This window comes from Plutella xylostella, chromosome 4 (assembly GCF_932276165.1).
Source record: "Plutella xylostella chromosome 4, ilPluXylo3.1, whole genome shotgun sequence".
In the NCBI taxonomy this organism is placed as follows: Eukaryota; Metazoa; Arthropoda; class Insecta; order Lepidoptera; family Plutellidae; genus Plutella; species Plutella xylostella.
This window is the reverse complement of record NC_063984.1, coordinates 9,640,607-9,657,981: the sequence shown is the minus strand read 5'-3', so window position 1 is coordinate 9,657,981 and position 17,375 is coordinate 9,640,607. Positions and strand designations below refer to the sequence as shown.

Here is a 17,375-nt window from a genome sequence, read left to right as displayed (position 1 = left end):
CCACGACTAAACTTCGTCGTTTGCGTGAATAGATAAATCGATAAGTATGTTCAATATGTTCACGTGCCGAGATATTATTCCGAGCATAAAGGAGTTCTTAGTAATGCTGACCAGTCATCAGAGCGGAGCGGGCTAGCGGGGCGGTATGCGAGGCAGAAATCGACCAATGAAATTTCGTGAACGAATTTTTTCAAACGATTGTTTTTTTTTTAATTCGCGGCGCTAGTAAGGACTTTCAATGTATTATGTAGGTACCAAAGCCTTTTGGATTCGCTTCATTCGCTAAATGTGAGGAGGGTGGTCGGGTAGAATATTATTACCAGTTCGTAAACATATTTTTTATGATTACTATTCAGGCCACGTAGCACCGTCATTGATATCGATCTGCGGTGAATGGCGATTGATTTCAATATGAATTAACGGGTAGAGAGCTTCTCAGCACCTTGCTGGTGCTGACTTTGTTTTATACGGAAGCATTATAAAATTATATTGTACTAGCTGTTCCCGCGCGCTTCGCTTCGCCTTAAAAACTTTTCCCGTCGGAATTCCGGGATAAAAAGTAGTATATGTTCTTTCCCAGGGTCTAGACTGTATGTATACCAAATTTCATTCAAATCCGTTCAGTAGTTTTGGCGTGAAAGAGTAACAGACAGACAGACAGACAGACAGACACAGTTACTTTCGCATTTATAATATTATATAGTTAGGATTAGTTAGGATTGTATACTTACTCAGAAGAAATGAGTTTTGTGTGAGAACCCAATAAATATTCATTATATACTCATGCCAAGTCGCAGAAAGATACATTAAGCTGATGACGCCAGTAAATCTATGTCTGTCTCTTGCTGTCCGTATACTGTCGAAGGAAGGCAGCAATATATTTAATGCCTCCATTAGCTTAAAGTTCCTTTGTGCAACTCAGTATCAGTTTATTCATATAAGTTTGCTTAAATGACTATATTCCATTCGTTTACAAGACACTGTCTCAGGCCAGATACAATTAATCTCACATGATATACTAAAACGGGGACTAAACTTAGATGGAGAAGGTAATATTTTTTCCTAAATCGTAGAACAAAAATTTATCATAATTTACCACCGAGCGAGTCACCCACTTGCTATACCACTTTCGAATCAACCTGTATATGGAACACGTGTATGCACCCACTTTTGAATCATCCTGTATATGGTACACGTGTATCACAGTAGGTGTTGTTGGAGCGCAATCCCACTGAATGCGCGGCAGAGTGTTACATCCATGAATATGTGATTTTTCGTTCACAGTACGATTGCAATTGCAATAAGCTTCGTAGCAGTAAATTGTCCGCGTATAGCAACAAAAAAAGGTTTTTTTATTTGTTTCAGTATCTACCTACTTTCCATTAGTTGTTTAATATTTTGAAATGCTTTTTCAGGCCAACCTGAAATAAAGCAATTTTTTATCGATGCCTTTTTACGTAGGCATTGATTCTGGTACCGACAAATTGAAATTTTTTCAATGAAATATTATTGAGTATCTACAGGTTGTTGCAAAAAGGGTAATATAATTACTATAATAATAAAAAAAATACATTATTTACGTTAAAATCAGAAGTGGTATTCAGATCATAGATGAAAGCGGAAATTAATTAACCTAATTATTATACGTTACTTCAAAAAATAATGTATCAATGTCGTTGACTTTACTGACAACAAAGTTGACAAGTGCCTCTTTCTTCTTTCTCCATCACCTGTGCTACTCACACTTGCATTTCCCAGGATTTCCGCACCATTGTTAAAGAAGCAAGGCGGAACATTAAATCCGTTTTCTTCTCATAAAAGTTTTTCCGATATCGTGTGTTTACTTCAAAAATATTGTAGGTACCTAATAAAGGTGAAATTTGGAAAAAAACTGTGTGACCTAAATTATAGTAAATACGGATCGATATAATTAACTGGTTAGTGTTTCATTTAAAAAATCATTTTTTTTTCTTTCAGAGTTTTTGTCTTTTTTTTTTATTTGTTCACATTATTTTTATGAGACTTAGTAAAAAAAACGTTATCCCGTAAATGATTTGCTATTTATTCATCACAATCAATCTTAAAACAGCATCTTAAGTTATATTTCAGTGTTTAAATTCGCTTCAGACAGTAGAAAAGTAGCGAGTCTCGAGTCTCGCGAGGGACGAAGTGAATCGGCTTACCGAGCAAATCCCCGCGCTTGACCTCCCGGCTCTACGGCTTCCGAATGCATACGAGTAGAGCCTTGCACTACTGGTCTCTACATTATATTTATATCCATAAATACACTCGCAAGCAATGAAAAAGTTCCAATGACTATAGCACAAAACGGAAAAGACTAGCATGCTCGAACGGTGTAGTGGTTAGTGGCCCTGATTCCGAAGGTCCTGGGTTCGATTCCCGGCTGGGCAGATATTTGTTTAAAGACAGATGTTTGTTCTCGGGTCTTGATTGTCGATATATATTATGTATCTATCCATGTATTTGTGTAAATATATCAGCTGTCCAATACCCATACTACAGCCTTTGCCTAGTTTAGGGTTACACGGCCGTGTGTGAGATGTAAAAAAAAAACTGTCTAAACATTGTCGTTTTTTTATAAATTCGTGATTATTTTCTTTGCCTCCCCTTACAAATGTTTTGGTCGTGTCACCTTTTAGTATAGAGGTACGTATATTTTTACACATTAAGGCTGTCACTAAAGCTGGAAGAAAATCAGAATCTGTCAAATCTAGTGAGGGGGGGTTGAGGTATGCGGGGCGTTCTACGGACAATGACATGAAATTTTAACATAGTACTCGAAAACATAAAAGTGAAGACATGCCACTTTGTTAAAAATATAGGTACTAAGTAAGTAATATTGTTTTGTGATACGAAAATATTTATTTTTATTTGAAAGTATTTTTAATATTTAATAATTAATTATATATAAAGTCGTACCCGTGCCGATATTTATACAGGTTGTTGCAAAAAGGGTTTAATACTATGCCGAAACCTACGTGTGCAGCATGTTATTGATGTTATTTCTAAGCCAGGAAATGAAATCAGAATGTAAAAAAATCGCGAAAATATTATCAGAGTTTAATAGTTCAGGGTGTTGTATTAAACTCTGCCCCCGTGTAATAAAAAAAGTATAGTTAGCCGAAAGGGCGTTACTCAGGCGTCACTCTGAAAAACTTTTATCCTACGTAATTTTTTATATTCATGAAAAAAACGCTTCTTCATATAATTTTTTTTTGGTCACGTGACCTTTTAGTTAGACGACCTGTTTTTTTTTGGTGTTTCAAAAGCAGAACAGTAGTTTGCAGAACTCTGCATATACAGGGTGTCACAAAAGGTTACGTAGCTGGCAAAGGGATATGGGGAGGTCACCAGAAAAATAATAACATGTAAGTACCCCCGCAAGGGAGTACATTAGTACAAGGCGAGAGTGTGTATTTTTTTTTTAAGTACTTATGTGTATTTGGGATATGATAGAAATAATATTTTTGTTTCTTAAAAACCAAAAAATTTACACCTTGCTGCGCTCTTTTGCTCACTGTAAGTACACCTACAAATATTGCTGTATTAAAAAAAACGGTTTTGTTATAACGATTATAAAAAAAAAGTTATTTTCATGTCAAGGAGTCATTTACCTAATTACGATTTCACTCAACAGCAGGTGAACTGAAAAAATAAATTCTAGTTCTATCATCACTTTAGATCGCAAACATTGTAACTCCACTTTTCTCGGCGAAAAGTACTCTTTGGTGTCAATAGAAACGTTTTTTGAATTCACATGTTTTCCTCTTTATTCGAAAAAAAAAACTGTATTCCGCATTTTACCATTTGTTTTCCTCTAAACCCCAAACCGTGATTTTTAAACAAGAAAACTTAGTAATTATACCCTTTATTCTCATATACAACGTGCGATGTAGGCGAACGTGAACGAAAACTATGCAATAAGCCTTTGTTTTTATTACTACTTTAGTAAATTACAATAACATACTCAACAATGTTAATTTTTTTTTTGCAATGTTATGTTGTTAAATTAAGATCTAATATTTTATTAACATGAAGTTACTTTCAACTTTTTTTTGCATCTATGCGTCGAATCACAGCATGACGGCTGCTGCAGCTTCCTGCTGTCCTGTCCTCCAACCAATCCCACCAGTACTGAAGGTTGCGTCGAATACGAGCCATTCTCTTCGACTTGACAAGACAGGTGCTCCCGGAAGGATCATAGATCGCACGGAACCCGTACCGTATAGAGGCAAGGGACTCCTTTGCAACAGCCCCCCAGATTCGGAAGTAGCCCATGCACTGCATGGCGAGCACAGCTGCAGCAATTTTTTCGTAATGAATCATTGGGATGTCATCCCCGAAGGAGGCTCTCAGCCTACCTCACGACCTGTGTGACATTAGAAAAATGCACTGTGCTAACGCCGTTTGCGAGCTTGATTTGCAGGACCGCGTTGTATGCCAAGTTCCACAGCAGAGGGGTCCAAGACCTACCGCTGTGGAACTCCGCAACTGAACTTCTTCAGTGAAAACAAACCCTCTCTTTTCGCATCCTTAATGTACTTGTTAGACACGTATGACCTCTGTCAATTTTCTGCAGATAAGAAGACAAGTGATGGTATACAAGAGCCGCCCTAAAGGTTCGCCCTCTAGGGGATAGAGTTGAACGCGGTTACTATTTTTAAGCAAACAGCCAGCGCAACAACTCGCCCGTGGTTCTTATCCTGCTCCGACAGTGAACGAACGCAAAGTATTGTACCCACTATTCGAATCCGCATTTCGGATGCCAAACTGACTGTCCGAAAGGTCGAAACCGTACCACCACAGAGGTATGACTCGTTCGAAGAGCTTATCAGGCTCTTACAGCAATCAGATGTGTCGGTACACTGAAAGATAATCTACAGGCCTGCTTTATTTATTTAGGAGCACTAATGGCCTCCTTTCAGTCATTGAGTCACTGGCACTCAGGCTGCGGTTGAACAGGAAGATAGACTGTCTAAACAAATCATTTTTAGGCTAGTTAAAAAAAACTTTAGGTGGGTAGTATGCCAACTAGAACTACAAATAAAACAGTATTTTTGTCTCCTCTAAAATTTGGTCACGAGGAGTTACGATGATTACGATCTAAGGTGACGCTGACGATATTTTATACAAGGTATTGAAAAAAGGGTATAAAGCTTAGTCAAAAGTGGATTTAGGTGCCATTCTGATCCACTTTTCTTCTACAATTTTGAAAATTCACGTAACAAAACCTTTTACATAGAAACTTATTCGATCACGTGACTTTTTACTATAGAGACCGAATTTATTTTTCGAGAATTTCCAAAACTTGGAGAACAAAAGTTGTTCAGAATAACCCCTGAGTCAAACCCTTTCGGCACAGTATACCCTTTTTGCAACATCCTGTATAGGTAATATCAGGTTTATAAAAGACCTGGGCCTGTAGAGTGAGACTCGGCATGGGGAGTCATAATTTATAGATATTTTAGGTTGCAGTGGCGAATGGGCACTGCCCTTTTCTATAACTATAACTGTAACTATAGGTAATTTTATGGCAATTTAAAAATGGTATAACATTTATCTATTTGAAAAAATCATTAAAAATATACATTACCTATCACCCTAATTTAAAAAAAAAATTCAGCCCTTACTTTAAACTTATAACACCCCTCTATTTCCTTCAGGGGTTAAAAAACCTGTGTATTTAATATTTTCTTATGAGTTTTTTTTTAAAACTAGGCTCTTACATAGTTGTACATAATATTATGCGGTATTTTATTCCACTTGTAACGCATAAAATTCATAGCTACAGTAAACATTTCATTTTTTTCATGGCGAGATACAGTCGCACTTAACCGCTTTTTTGCAAAGCTTGTTAAATAGATTTAAAAAATTATGTAAATTTTAGATCTTCAATTTTTAAAAATACTTACTTATTTTTAACAACCTGTAGTGTACAGACTACCACATCTTAAAATATATATTTTTTTAATTAACTACGGTTTTTGGTTTCAAATAAAACAAATTATGAACTTACTTTTCAACACCCTGTATATTGTGTAGCTTACCTACCATACACAACCGTTAAAATAAAATAAATTACCCCTCAGAATATAAACAGGCTCGCGCTTTGGCATACTGCATTGACCGTATAGTTCTTATTCGGAGAATCTAATAAGTGTCATTATGTGCAATGTTTACCTTTATCTATGCATCTGTAACTCTATAGTAAAAAATGTAAACAAATCGAAAAGGCGAAATGTTTTCTAAGAATTTTCGGCTTTTCTGCATCTAAAATGATTAGAAAATTAACTTTCCATAGCAAATGCATATGTATTATAATACTTGTAGTCATAATTTGTTGATTTAATCAGTTTTTGTGAAATATTTGATAAAAAATAAAATGGCGTGGGTATCGCTCCTAACAGGCCGCCACCAGGGCGACGACTGAAGAAATCTGAAATCTGTCACGGTGTCATCATTTTTAAACCGGAATTTATTAGTTTTTTGCAAAAAAAGTTGACTTCTGGTCCATTAAATCCAACTCTTTAAGGTAACTTTGTTAAGAATTTAATTACCTACACATACATATAAGATTCCATGAAAATGGGCCCTCTGATTTCGAGGGTTTTTTCATAATAAGTCAAAAAATGGCAAAAGACATGGTGTGTTTGCAATTTTTTTTAACATACTTATTATAATCCTGCACCAATTTATAAGCAACTAACATGTTCAGTATACCCTCTGCTACAAAATATATTTTTATCAATGTGATAGAAGCCACCGTTTTTCCAATCTAATCAAGTATATCAAGCCGACTTTAGCATTTTAGCTTTAGGGATCCCCTTAACGGCTTTAATAGTGAAAGTGTAGATTAAGCAGAAACCTTATCGAATAGAAAGATAATCTTTGTTTGTACATAACTTAAATACCTACTAACACCTATCTTCAGAACCTGATATTTAAATATAAAATTTCTTCAATAATAAAACAAATCAATAAACATTACCTTGAACTGTAACAAATAGTGACTTATTTCTGGAAAAACCCTTTTAATCAATTTACCCACATCCATTTCATTTCCCTAAAGGTATCAGTCATCTATTTGATGCCTCAGCTCTATCGAGTCTATGCCTCGTCGAGTGCCACTCTATTTTGCAACTTAGCTAGAGGACACAAAGGTGACCTTTGAATGTGCAGGTGGCTAGAAGAGGCCTAGAAGAGAATATAGTTCAAGGGTTTCACAAATGAGGTTGATTTGATTATAACATCCGTGTGGGCAAGGTAAATGGATGTGATGTTTAGTTTAGTCATAGTTTTTATATCCCTTTTTACTGAGCGTACTTAAACGTGTAGACTACGAACTGATAATCTGTCTATCTGATATTTAGGCAGACTAATATTGGTCGTCGATTTTTGATAGTCTAAGAGATAAGGCACAATAATATCCTACACTGATTTATTATTTGTTGATATCACACGAAATTACGATATATTATGTTTACAATACCTACATACTTACATGATACTACCTATAGTTGTATAACATTGAGATACACTGACACATACTGAGTCTATATGGTTCAAATATCTTTTTCACGAAGTTCTAAAATTTGTAGAACAACAGTTGTTTAGAATGACCACCTGAGTCACCCCCATATGACTGTTCTCACTATGCCACTTTTGAATCAACCTGTCAATGAAAACCATAGATTTTACGTCCCCACTAGGTGGCAGTAGAACGGGTCACTCTATATGTCGAAAACCAAGTTACACTCACGAGCAAAGAAATAGTTCCATCACAAACTGCCAATATTATTCTCAAATATTTCATTTAATTTTTAAACAAAATATTACCGTTTTTAGTTGGTAATATCCTGATGCTCTGTTAAATGTACTTCAATGTTGCAGAAGGCGTCATTAAGCTAGCCTTTTCCGTTTAGGACTAATTTGGTGATTTTCTCAGTGGAATATTTTTCATTGCCCGTACATAGGTAGTTTAGTATTGCGCGTGAGTATATTTATGGATATAAATATAATGTAGAGTGAAGTAGTGCAAGTGTATGCCAGTCTGCATTCGGAAGTGGAAGATATCGCGTTTAGGCGATAAGTCCGCCCTTGTATACTAGTTTTGTTTAATCTTTTACTGTAAGTACCTATGTATTTATGTATACGATAAAGTGTAGTAAAGGGTAACTTTACAGATTCGATTCCCGAACCTCCGCGTGAACTCGATTAGCTGAAGCCTGAAGCCTGCACGTGGCGCACATCTCACTCTCATCAATCCAATAGCCAGGCCAAGGTGCATGAAGACTACATTCGATTGCTATTTCCGTAACTATATATGAAGGGATTTTATAAGTGATCTTGCGGTGGGCAGGTAAATATCTTGTAAATATAGACGTCAGCCTATCGCACTTCCAAACACTTTCTCGACATCACCAAAGGTTAACTGGCAGAGAATGCCTAGTAGCATTAAGTTCGCCTTTGTACAATTTTTTTTTTATGTGCAATAAAGAATTTATAATAATAATAAGACGTCACACGAAGCAAAATATTGGGAAATCTCTATAATTGCGATAAATTATGAGCTGCTAGAGTAGTTTGTTGTGAGTAAAGTTAAATTCATAGTCAACTGGCATCACGTACGGAAAAGGATCAGCGGTTTTTTCAGATTTGTTGTTGTTGTTTCAAAGTTGTTCCGTTAAGATGGTACATTTACCAGCTAATAGGAATGTCACTGATAAAATTTCACCCTATACAGGTACGAGATTAATCGAACGGAATCGGGATGGGATTAACATATTACATTATTATTGTAATGTAGGTAAGTAAACAACTCTAGCCGACATTGCGATTGGTTTGAAATGGTTATTTTAATTTTAAACAGTAAGGGAAATACATGTGTACCTGTATGTGTATTGTGCGTGGGTGTGTGTTTTTCTTTAACCCTGAGTATACAATACAAACTCTAAAGATGAAACATAAAACAATATTCAAATCACACGAAGATGTATTGACGATGCATATAATTTATTATAAGCGATACCCGACAAAAAACCTGTCACAAGACTCACGATAGTCACGAGGTTATGCCACTTTCCGTATAGCGCGGGAGAAAACTTTTTTGTCATTATTACAATGAACGTAAGGTAATGGCTTTAACACATTTTTTTGCAGTATCGTACGCGAGAAACATTATTTTATTAATAACGCTGCTGAACCCGACACCGTCCGTAGTCGAGCGGGCCTCAGTGATCGTAACTGATCATTGAGGTTAAGCAACAACTGGAATGGTCAGCCATTGGATGGGTGACCAATTTCAAGTGGTGCTTTTCTGGACGCTTCCGTGCTTCGGACGGCACGTTAAGCCGTGGGTCCCGGTTGCAGCTTCGGCAGCAGTCGTTAAGCCTAGTCAGAGGTCTTCGGGCAGCTTGAAAACATCTGACAGTCGGGTTGCCCACTTACCCGACAACTCTCTCAGCACAAGCTTGCTAGTGTTGGGGTCCACCAACCCGCACTAGGCCAGCGTGGTGGATTAGGCCTAAAACCCTTCTTTCATTGGAAGGAGACCCGTGCCCCAGCAGTAGGCACGTGATGGGTCGTGATGATGATGAACCCGACACGTTAACGCTTTTATTTTTATTGTCGTACAGGAAATACTTAGTCACTTTGTTATAGTGATGGAAAGAGTGGCTACCACTTGATAATAATTTCAACTAAGCCCATAATATTATGCAATACCTATGTGTAAATGTGTCTTTGATATTTTTAGATTGGTCTTTTGTGCGTTGTGAGTTGTGAGATCTAGACTAGAGCACCCAAAATACAATCCTGGCGTGCAATTTACATATACATGTACATAATATAATAATTTATTGTATATAACTGAGATGAAGCCGAGATGCCGAGGGAGTGAAATTTTTATTAGGAATTGCATTCACTGGCGTGGGTGTATTTTGTACATTCATCACATCAGCCATATCTCTATGGTCGTCCCACGCTAAGCGTTATGTATATGTTAGTAGTTTCCAAACGAAAACTCGTTCGATATTTATGAATGTGTAATGTGTATTTGTCAATGTGATTATGATAATTTATATGTAGGTATATCTAACGGAATTTATGGACAAATATACCTTACCAACTTTGGCGCAATTTCACTAAACGCTAATCGGATTTAGTCGCCTATCAACGGTCTTGTCAGTAGGTATTTAAAATTTGATATGAATATAATTTTAAATACATCTAGCGTTTGGTAAAAGTGGCACTTATAGTTGTAATACTATTTTTGGTACGCAGGCAAGCTATGACACTGTTAGTTGCATGAAGTATGCCTGACCCACCCGGGAACTTTCAGTCAACATTAGTCGTCCAAGGTTGCTCGTATACCTACTAATAATGTAGCAAATGTAACTGACTCGGTTGACATTTATATGGATTAATAGCGACGGACTATTTTCTGTTTTGTATGAAATATCAAATTTGGTGTGAAAATTTATATTTTTTTTTTACATTCTGTATTTGGTAGTGTTTTGCTGATACATAAAATTGTAAATAAAATTATACAATACTGTAAAATAAATGTTTAAATACCTACAAAGTTCCCCAGTAGGTACCTATACCCTCCCTATAATAAAATAATACTGTACTTTCATAAAATCCCTCCAACAAAACAACGTTTAATCTCTAGCCAGTTTTACGGGCATTTTATATCATCCCTTACTTTATTAGAAACTAGCACAGAGCTTCTAAATCTGCTTCATCGTAAAAAATATAATTAAGTACATACTTCTCATGCGATGCAAGTGGAAGCTTGATTGAGGGTAAGTTTCTATCAGTGACCGGACCAACAGTAACTTTAATGCACGTAAAGCATGGCAGAAAACAATTTTATTATATGGTTATTTTAATTTAGCTACTAGATTATTAGATTTATATGCGGAAATAATGAGACATTTATCTAGAGAAATCTATCTACGTATATTCTATCTGTAGGTTTTCCCTTTTTACTTCATATAATTTTATTATTTTCACTTCATACAATTTTTATGTCCAACGAATTTTGTTTCATTACATAGAGCAGCTTCGAATCCAAACACACCCTACTTATATCGGCCAGGGGTTCCCCTTGTGACCCACTTTTATAACCACCATTGAAGACCTGTCTACCCTGAGATAATGCCCTTGTGACAGGGGTCAAGTTTGGCTAGACAGGGTACAGGAAGGAATTTCGGTCCCTTTATTTGCAGTACCTAGAAGTGGAAACGTTAAATAATGCTGTGTTTCTTTCGGGACCGATAAGTTTAGATGTGCCCTGTACATACCTACTTATATTAACAGAAAAGAAATACTTAAAAGTTTTTTGCTCACGAGTATCGCGATAAAAGGACTTCCCAATGGTAGATGTAAGTAGGTAATTAAGATATGCCAAACGCTTTTGCTACCAAATTATTCCTCATTAGCGGTGCTGGACCTGGCTCTCTCGAATGGAAAATTTATGCATATCCCCAAGGTTTAAATCACCTATTATCATTATAATCTAATATTATGCAAAATATTGAATAAAAAGTAGGTATCTATACCAAAATAAAATTCTAAATTAGTCGTAGCCGCTCGTAGCACCGTAGCGCGTAGCATCGTAGCGCGTAGCGACCGGCGGCGTAGCATTTTATTTTTAGAATCCTTCAGGGGCACGTCGTCTTCTTTCCTATTTTGACATAGTTATTGTAATTTCAAAATAGAAAGAAAGGAGTTATAATACCATTAAGGGCGTCTTGCACAACAAAGTTAAATAAAATTAAATAGTTTTTCTCTTGCTCTGACAGTATAATGTCAGAGCAAGAGGTCATAGATTTAATTTTGATTAACTTTGTTGTGCAAGACACCCTAAGACTTAGTAAGAGTAGTAAGCTATAGATTGCATCCAGTGGCGTGCTTTGAGAGATGTCTACGACCAGCAGTGAACTGCTATAGGCTGAAGAAGTAGAAGTAGTAACTACTCAACAATATTTGTCGTGAGTCGTGGTGATGTATGGTAACAGCTCACATTTTTGAGGCCATTTTTGAATCCTTCTATGTACGAATTCAAAAACCAATAAGTAGTAATTAATCATAACTGTAAATACTTCCACACCAATATTCAATATTAAATTCAATGCACTTTCGATTTAAACATACTTAACACGACAGTAATTAAATCCCAATTCCCGTTCATTAATATTTCCGTTGTATATTCAACAAGGTATGTACGGTGTGAAGGGTGAACACCCCTAGCAAGGCCCTCCCAGACGACGCGGCACTCACCGTAACCTAATTACGAGCTGTCAGCATCGCATGTGAGCTGGAGTTAGGCTGTAGTTACCCTACGTACATACTGTAGCCATTTCTCGTAATCGTTACAGTAGATTCAAAATATATATTGGTACAGCCGACGCCATTAATTTGTATCTATAAATGTTTAAACGTTTTCAAATATAAATCAGGATTGAAATCTGCTATGAATAGCAGGTTAAAAAGTTTGTGGGTTTAACATAGTATGAAAGTACATATATATATTAATTTATGAGTCATGAAGTAGATTGTAGGTACCGTAAAACTAAAAATATTAACAGCATTGAATGCTGTTATTATTTTAAATACTAATATGATTTTCATCGACTAATCTCAGTTAAAAAGAAAAAGAAGTCAATTTAATAACAGTAGCTCAATAACATTTGAATTAGAAGTGCTGGTAGTTCATATAAACTTAAAAGTGGCAAATAAAGTTAAACTTTATCGTACGTGTCACATGAAAAATACGACGGATAAAAGTTGGAACTGCGATCGTAAATCCTAAACAAAGTTTTCTGCTCGCAAACAAAATGACAACTGCTTAAAATGACACCGAACTCGAGATACAAAATCAAACTAGGGAACTTTTACCTCTCTTCGTAAAAAGAGACTAATAAGTTTGCAGTGTCTGTAATATGTAATTTTCTATCTATATCAGTGAATCTGCTGATTTCACAACTGAGAATGTCAAGTTAAGCAGAACTTAATTATGACATGCGGCGCTGTAATTGGCTGGTATTTTTACTGAGCGGAACTTTACCTCATTCCTGTTGCTCTCAATCTTCATTGTAATGATTAAAACGGAAAACCTAAAATAAAACATTATTGAACCTTGATCAATATGTATGGGAACAGTCTATCTAACTTGTCTAGTCTGCTGCAGTATATCGGAACGTCACTGATAAATCTACACTAATATTTGTAATATCGATAATATGTAGCAGTGAAACTTTTTGATAGATGTTCCTTTGTTTGCGTCACGAGTTGTTTTCCTACTGATTCTTCTAAATATTATTTTGTGGCCAAGATAGAACGAAGCTAGAGTGCTCTGACCAATGGTGAATGAGGTGGTCAACTGATGTTACCTATGTTGTGTAGAATTATTTATTCACCGACATAATTTTGGGTTGCGGTGGCAGAAAAGAGCTTGTCACATACTAACCCAAGTAACATTTTTGGTTTTAAAAAGGTTTTGAAAAGGTTCTAGAACCTTTGTATGGAAATCAACTCGTGAGACTTAGAAGGCTCGATAACCTTATATTAACCTTATATTAACCTCCTGAGTGCAAAAAGGGCCCACGTTTTAGAACCTTTCTGAGAGCTACAGCAAAACCTATAGCTCAAACCCAGAACCTTTTGAACAACTTACACAGAACCTAAATAAAACCTTCACAACCTTAATTTAACGTTAACATAACCTTGGAAGACAGCTTTTAAGTTCTAAATTAGTCCTGGATGTAACTCTTCTATAACTTGAAACATATTTGATGGATATTTGTAATGCCTTCCCAGGACTCTCGGGCCTTAAAATGTTTCTGTGTAAGATTTTATAATAATTATAATAAATGGCGCCATTACCTGACACTTTCCAAGACTCAAAATGGCTAACTTGTAAGTGTTGTATTAATACAAAATATAGTAAGTAGTTAGGCTGAAGTCAGGAAATATGAAAACCTTGTGCGACTAGCACTTTATTGTGATACTTTCGGATAATAGTTCTGTATAAGTGACGGGCCTTTTGTAAATGATAAATTTGAAGATATTTTAATTTAAAAAAATAGATAAAATTTTATGTTTGGTGTAAATTTATATTAGAAATAAAAGTACTGTCTATATAAAAAAAACATATATTTGGAATAGTATAGGAAACGCTACTGAATTTTCCCTTATTAATTAAAATGTATCTTTTTGGTAAGTTTTTTTTTATTTCAGTGAAAAAATATGGCGGCCGTTAGGAAATTACTAAAAAGCATTAAACATATTTTGAGGATGCCTCTAAAGCTTTAAAATATTCTTGTAGGACTTAAATCATGCCTTTAGCTCATAGCCAGTGCTTAATGCTTTTGGTTTTCACCAAGTAGTCCTAATTTGTTTGCCTAGACAACTCTTATCAACCTAAAGGTTTAAGATAGGTTTTAAAAAATACTTATAAGTAATTTAAATATTCCATAACTTTATGGTTGTATCAAGGTTAAAAATTTAACCTTAAGCTCTCACTTTAGCATTAATGCTAGCTTTTCTAGAAGTAAATCAGGTGTCTACGACAACTATAAGATCCTAGAACTATATGCTCCTGAAATACATGTTAAAATAACGTTAATATAAACTCTTATCAGCAGCTACAAGGTTGTATTAATAAACAATTAGTTTTAGGACTTAGTAATCATTCTCAAGTACTCAATATGACCAGATAGCAAAGCATTAACCTTTTCACAACCCTTATAAAACCTAAAGGCATTTCTTACAACCTAAGCTCGAATGAAATGTTACTTGGGAATGGCTATCGAATTACACTCACGGGCAATGAAAGGTTCCACTGACTTATGTCATAAGCACCATATTACTCCTAAACGGAAAATACTAGCCTAATGAGGCCTTCTGCAACATTGAAGTACATTTAACAGAGCATCAGGATATTATTATCAACAAAAAATTGAAATATTTTGTTCAAATTTTAAATTAAATGTTTGAAAATATTGGGGTTGTTTGGTGTCGGTAGTTTGCCTAAAGAAAATGTCAGCCGCGCGCTGGCCCTATTTCAAACAAATTATGACATATTTTAGGAACAGCGCGAGGGTCCATTTTCTTGAGCAGTCGGGCCTGTAATACATACCTATATGGGTGGGATATTACTAATGAACTCTCATTGATTTACCTTCAAAGTCCTGTTCAGTGTAGTCATGGTGCGTGGGCTTCCTGGCCGCGGGGTCCTTGGGCGCCTCGTCCTCTTCAGCTCGCGTCTCCATCTTCCAGGGTCTGCGGATGCAATAAAAAATATAAATAAAGTATTGTAATAATATACAGGGTGTTGCAAAAAGAATGTTAGTTTTGAAAATCCGATTTCATTTTTGGGGCTTAGATATGACATGCTGGACATGTAGGTTACGGCTTAGTATACCCTTTTTGCAACACCCTTATATACTTACTAGCTGTTCCCGCGAGCTTCGCTTCGCCTTAAAAAGTTTTCCCGTGGGAATTCCGGGATAAAAAGTAGCCTATGTTCTTTCCCAGGGTCTATACCATATGTATACCAAATTTCATTCAAATCCGTTCAGTAGTGTTGGCGTGAAAGAGTAACAGACAGACAGACAGACAGACAGACAGACAGACAGACAGACACAGTTACTTTCGCATTTATAATATTAGTTAGGATGATGCGACATATGACATGACAATTCGTCGATTTACAGAGTGACCCCCCTGTCGTTGAGTACGTTAGAGTATTTAATTATTTTTTTAGTACATGATTAAAGGTGTTATAGTTCAGGATATGAACATGGACAAACCATAAATGCCTTACTGTGGAATTAAAAAAGATCCAAGATAAGATTGTAGCACAGATGAGACACAAGGTTTTTCATTTACCTCAGCTAAGTTCGCGGTAATCTGGGCTTAGCGTTCCTGGATTAGATTGTTCTCCCACTTTACGGATAACTTGTGAAAGTAAAGTGGTAAAACTATATGAAAGTTAAATCTCACGTATGAATATACCGTATATTCATACATAATTATGTGAAATAAGGCCTGGTTTATCGTTAATTAAAATATCTAAAATTTACCAGTTTTCTGATTCTCACTATAAACTATTACCTATTTTCTAAAGTAAATTTTGTTACGTTATTAATAAATAAGAGCCCATTTTGAATAATATCACAATAGACTGAAAAGCAAGCGGAAATTATAGTTAAATTGACATTCATGATAAAGTCCTATTTTCCACTTTACATATTCGCTACCATACAGCTGAATGTTGTTTAGTATTCATGGAAATCATAAATGAACTATTGACGACGTACATGTACATATTAATATACCGGTTCAATACCGGTATTGAGTTCCGGTATTGCAACTCAATACCGGGATCCCGGTATTAATACCAGTATTAGATTTCCTTGTAATAAATGGCATATATTGTGATTAAAGGTCGTATAGGTCAAAATAAAACGAGAAAAAGCAATGAAATTCAGTATTTTGTAATAGATTTTTACGAGAATTGAGTATTAGAGTTTAAATTTTACAATAAATTATTATTTTTACATCCAGTGTCCGTTTACGCATGGACAATAGTAGAGATCAAACGGCCGAAAACTGCATGAAACGGTTGGAAACAAGTGCGCTTTCACAGTACATAGGAATACTATATCTTAATCGCTTTATTATAGCTTAAAAAAGTCCGATTCCGGTATTACTTCAATACCGGTATTAACTTTCAATACCGGTATTGAAAAAAACGTGAATTTTGTCCCTAATACCGGTATTACGAATACCGGTATTGCGGTATTGCATGCCCTAATGTGTAGGCACATATTTATATAATATAAAAAATGACCCATTAAGCTCCTGACTAAGTTCAGAAAAGTGAATAAGTATATTTTTCGTATATAGTTATTTATAGAATAAATATAGTAAATGCAGCAATGCACCCCTACACCCACAGCATGCCTACCCCGCAAGGGAGTACATTAGTACAAGGCGTGAGTATGTGTGTGTGTTTTTTTTTATAGTTAATGTTTAGTACACTGATCTACCCGTGTGGGAAAAGTATTGTTCATTGAATCAGAACTCAGAGCCAAGGCTATGTTACCTATTGTCAATTATAAAAATCAATATTTATCAGCATAAATAAGTCCTTAAATATTATTAAAAATGTTTGATTGTTATACAAATTTTATAATAAAGAGTTTTTTGATATATTGTATAATTAAAAAAGAAACTTTTAAAAAATAACCAAGAAACTTAAGTACGAGTATGATACTTTAATATGAAGCCCTAAGTTTCTTTGTTACTTTTTTAAAGTTTCTTTGTTGCTTAGGTAATTAATA

General features: G+C 35.4%; 1 protein-coding gene across 6 annotated transcripts in view; it reads right to left on the bottom strand.

The window, feature by feature from the left end:
* The window catches only part of LOC105397912 (sodium bicarbonate cotransporter 3), a 42,079-nt gene that overhangs the window by 14,515 nt on the left and 10,189 nt on the right, over positions 1-17,375 (bottom strand). For all 6 annotated transcript variants that reach the window (XM_048631196.1, XM_038121209.2, XM_048631191.1 and 3 more), the window contains one exon: positions 15,209-15,309. In XM_048631196.1, coding sequence (XP_048487153.1) covers positions 15,209-15,299 — 91 coding nt within the window. In that variant the 5' untranslated portion in view covers positions 15,300-15,309. The remainder of the gene's footprint in view (positions 1-15,208; positions 15,310-17,375) is intronic.